Below are 3,612 nucleotides of genomic sequence, written 5' to 3' on the forward strand. Positions count from 1 at the left end.
CAAATAATAATGGTCTGAAAATCATGCTTCTCATGTTAAGAGAAACCGACACGTAAGTACTACTTCGTAAGCATTTACGTATCTACAACTTTTATAACGCAAAAAATAAAACATTGGATTAAAAAAATTTGTTAATAGACACAAACGTAAGCGTGTTTATTAATTAATCTTTTTTTATTAAATATATATAAAATTATTAAAAAATAAATTAATTGAAATGATAAATAATTAATGATTTAATAAAAGAGTCTTGAATTTAAATTTAAAAATAAATTTTTTTATGAATTACATATAATAAAAATATTTTAAAAAAAGTCATTTAACCTTTTAATATCTCGATTATATTGTGATTAAATAGATATAAAACAGAAAAATGAAGAAATTAGATTGTAATTTCTATATACTTTTATTTATGATATATTCTCATTATTGCTTATCCTTAATTATGTTGATATCATAAATAAATGGAGAACCAAATATTTTTAGCGAAAATAATAAAAATTGATTAATATTACCTTAAATACAAAATAAATATAAAAAATTAATTAATCACCAAATATTTATCTAAAATCAATATCAATTTTGGGCCATGACGGCAGAGTATTATCAGTTGAGGATTTATAATACTAACTTCTCGTTAATTCACGTATATCTTATGAATGCAATATGCCTAAGTCGAAATCTAATTTTTTTTTACATGCGTAAAGTGAAGTCTTAAAATATTCATAACTCATGATGAGTTGAATGGTAATTTTGGGTATTTTGTAAAGTTATTCGTTTACAATTATAGAATTTTAGTATATGTTTTAGACTTTCTAGAACAAAAAATAAAATTTTGTAAATTTTGTTTGGTTCAAAAATTAGTATATACATGTGATATCATTACAAGAAAAAGGAAAATCACAAAACCAATTCTCTTGACGCACAACACTATAAATATTGCAGCAAGCGAAACACGAAAGAAAACACACCAATAAGAAAGCAATTGCAGAACCTTCTAAACCAGAAAACATGGAGCTTCTTCCCATAGCTTACTTCCTTCTCTTTCTTGCAACTCTCACTTGGTTCTTAGCCACAACACTCTCTTCATCTTCAACACCCAAAAGAGTTCCACCAAACACCAATATTCCTAAAGCCTACCCTATAATTGGCTCCATCTTCGCCATCGCCGCCAACAAACACCGCCGCATCCACTGGATCTCCGACATCCTCCTCTCCTCTCCGTCCTCCTCCACCTTCACCCTTCGCCGCTCCCTTGGCTCCCGCCAGATCTTCACCGCCGACCCCGCCATCGTCCACCACATCCTCAAGTCCAATTTCCCAACCTACCAAAAAGGTCCCACCCTTAACCGCGCCCTCGGCGACTTCCTCGGTGACGGCATCTTCAACTCCGACGGCGACAACTGGAAGTTCCAGCGCCAGCTCTCCAGCCACGAGTTTAACACAAGATCCCTCCGCAACTTCGTCGAAACCGTTGTAGACGCCGAACTCTCCAACCGCCTCATCCCAATCTTATCTGCCACGTGTAATCATACCAACACTAATGCAACAAATACATGTGACTTACAAGATATCCTCCAACGCTTCGCCTTCGATAATATATGTAAGATCGCTTTCGGTTACGATCCGGAATACCTCCTCCCATCGCTTCCAACAACCACCTTCGCCAAGGCCTTCGACGACGCAACAAGAATCAGCAGCGAGAGGTTCAATTCCGCGGTGCCGCTGGTATGGAAGATAAAGAAAATCCTAAACATAGGTTCCGAAAATAGGCTCCGAACCGCAGTGTCGGAGGTGAGAGGCTTAGCAAAGAAGATCGTAGAGGAGAAGAAGCGAGAGCTTGAAGAGAAGAAAACGCTGCAATCCGTGGATCTATTGTCGCGGTTCTTGGTTTCCGGACAAAACGACGAGTCGTTTGTAACGGACATAGTCATCAGCTTCATTCTCGCTGGGAGGGACACTACTTCCGCAGCGCTCACGTGGTTCTTCTGGCTCCTTGCTAGCCATCCGCACGTGGAAGAAGAGGTGGTTAGCGAAATTATCCAGAAGAACCACGTAGATGGTTCCTCCGTTTACGAGGAGCTAAAGGACATGGTGTATACTCACGCCGCGTTGTGCGAGAGCATGAGATTGTACCCGCCGGTGCCTGTGGATACGAAAGAGGCTGCAAACGACGACGTTTTACCTGATGGTACTTTTGTGAAGAAAGGGACACGTCTGGCGTACCATATCTTTGCGATGGGAAGGAGTGAGAGGATATGGGGCGCGGATTGGGCCGATTTCAGGCCCGAAAGGTGGTTGAGGCGGGATGGGGAGGGGAAGTGGGCTTTTGTTGGAGTTGATCCGTATAGTTATACAGTGTTTCAGGCCGGGCCTAGGGTGTGTTTGGGGAAGGAGATGGCGTTTTTGCAGATGAAGAGAGTGGTGGCGGGGATCTTAAGGGAGTTTAGGGTGGTTCCGGCGGTGGCGGAAGGGGTGGTGCCGGAGTATACTGGATACCTTACGTCGCTGATGAAAGGTGGGTTCCCAGTGAAGATAGAGAAGCGAAGATAACCACACAAGTAAATAGATATATTCTCTGTATCGTTTCTGTTTCCTGTAATTACATGCCTGAATTGTCTCCTGCTGTAATATGTAGTTTGATCTTTAATTTAGTAGTTTCATGTGTTAATTACGTAACTAAAAAAACCTTTTGAAGAGATTTTTATTACTTTTGTGGGTTGATCAAGTCGAGTTGTATTCGACCAACTCTTATAATTTTAATAACTGATTTTTTATATGTACATAAAAATATATCTTGGTTATTTTAATTATGCTATATGTGTTTTAAAACTAAATTTAATTAAAAAATTATTTATTAAAATTAAATGGAATAGTATTAATGTATATTTTTTGGAATGACAAGTTATGGTGTCTAAGTAAATTTTAAAATATTAATTTTAACTGTATTTGAATAAAAAGATTAGAAAAATTTTAAAATATTTGAGTAAGCTCTAGATAATTTTATAAGTTTTAAAAATTTTCAGAAGATTTTGAAAGATCCTAAAATATTATAGAAAATCATAAAACATTTTAAAAGAGTATATATATGTATAGAAATATAAAAAATAATTTAAAATTATCTAAAGAATTTAAATAAATATAATAGGCAAAATATTCGTTATTAAATATTTGGATATTCAATCTGAACTAATTAAAATAAATTACAACTGTTTATTTAAAAAGTGAATGATTATAAATAGGGAAGAAAATTTTGGATTAGAGTAAAAATATAAGCTGTTTATATAAATACTTGTCTACTGAAATACTTTTCTTATTAAATTTTGTTTTTTATTTTTTTATTTTTTTAATTTTCTTACTTAAATATTGAAAGTTAGATCGTGACTTAATTCAATAAGTTAAATAATTTCAAGTGTCAATTAATAATAGATTCAAAAAATTTTGATAATAGAAACAAAATATATATATAACATAATAATTGTTATAATAAAAATATTATGCTTACATTATTTACTACGAATTTGTATATATATTTGTATTTTAAAATTTATTATGTACAAATAATTATTTTTAATGTATACATAATATAATTGTTGGTATAATTATATTTTG

At 33.9% G+C, this 3,612-nt stretch overlaps 1 protein-coding gene across 1 annotated transcript; it reads left to right on the forward strand.

Annotated features, from left to right (window-relative positions):
• Positions 1-919: 919 nt before the first annotated feature.
• On the forward strand, positions 920-2,671 carry LOC130961931 (cytochrome P450 94A2-like). Its single transcript, XM_057887977.1, has one exon. The coding sequence runs from the start codon at positions 1,012-1,014 to the stop codon at positions 2,551-2,553; it is 1,542 nt and encodes a 513-aa protein (XP_057743960.1). The 5' UTR covers positions 920-1,011; the 3' UTR covers positions 2,554-2,671.
• Positions 2,672-3,612: the final 941 nt, after the last annotated feature.

Source organism: Arachis stenosperma, chromosome 2, assembly GCF_014773155.1.
Source record: "Arachis stenosperma cultivar V10309 chromosome 2, arast.V10309.gnm1.PFL2, whole genome shotgun sequence".
In the NCBI taxonomy this organism is placed as follows: domain Eukaryota; kingdom Viridiplantae; phylum Streptophyta; class Magnoliopsida; order Fabales; family Fabaceae; genus Arachis; species Arachis stenosperma.

Bases quoted from the DNA above. Each gene is read 5' to 3' on its own strand.
- LOC130961931 (XM_057887977.1), top strand. From the start codon at position 1,012: ATGGAGCTTCTTCCCATAGCTTACTTCCTTCTCTTTCTTGCAACTCTC.